Source organism: Trichechus manatus, unplaced genomic scaffold, assembly GCF_000243295.1.
Source record: "Trichechus manatus latirostris isolate Lorelei unplaced genomic scaffold, TriManLat1.0 scaffold00131, whole genome shotgun sequence".
In the NCBI taxonomy this organism is placed as follows: Eukaryota; Metazoa; Chordata; class Mammalia; order Sirenia; family Trichechidae; genus Trichechus; species Trichechus manatus.
The window spans coordinates 7,582,662-7,583,011 of NW_004444067.1; the positions used below are offsets into that span (position 1 = coordinate 7,582,662).

Genomic DNA, 350 nt, shown 5'->3' on the forward strand with positions numbered 1-350 from the left:
CGCCGCCCCCGCGCAGGACTACGCCCCTCGGCCCAGGCCCCAGCGAGGCGCGCGACTACTCCCCGACCCGCAACCCCCAGGAGGTGGAGGCGCGGTAGTCCCCAGGGCCCGGCCACCCCCACCGGCCGGACCGTGTACCAGACTCTTTCACAAATGCACTGCTGTAAACTTTTTTATGTGTAAATTTCTAGAACTTAAGCACAGTTCCACAAATCCTGGGGCGACGCTCGCTTTTCCCGCTGCTGCGGGATCGGGGTTAATCTCCAGCCCCGCCGGAGGTGCGCTCTTGTTTTCGGAGCTTGAGAAGAGGCTTATTGTTGGAAACAATATTCGAGTTTGTACGTTTTTTC

The 350-nt window shown here is 59.4% G+C and overlaps 1 protein-coding gene across 1 annotated transcript in view; it reads left to right on the plus strand.

Moving 5' to 3' along the window:
• Window positions 1-98, plus strand: part of FBRSL1 (fibrosin like 1) — a 70,023-nt gene extending 69,925 nt beyond the window's left edge. The window contains exon 21 of the mRNA XM_023739306.1: window positions 37-98. Within this exon, the coding sequence (XP_023595074.1) occupies window positions 37-98 (62 nt within the window). The remainder of the gene's footprint in view (window positions 1-36) is intronic.
• Window positions 99-350: the final 252 nt, after the last annotated feature.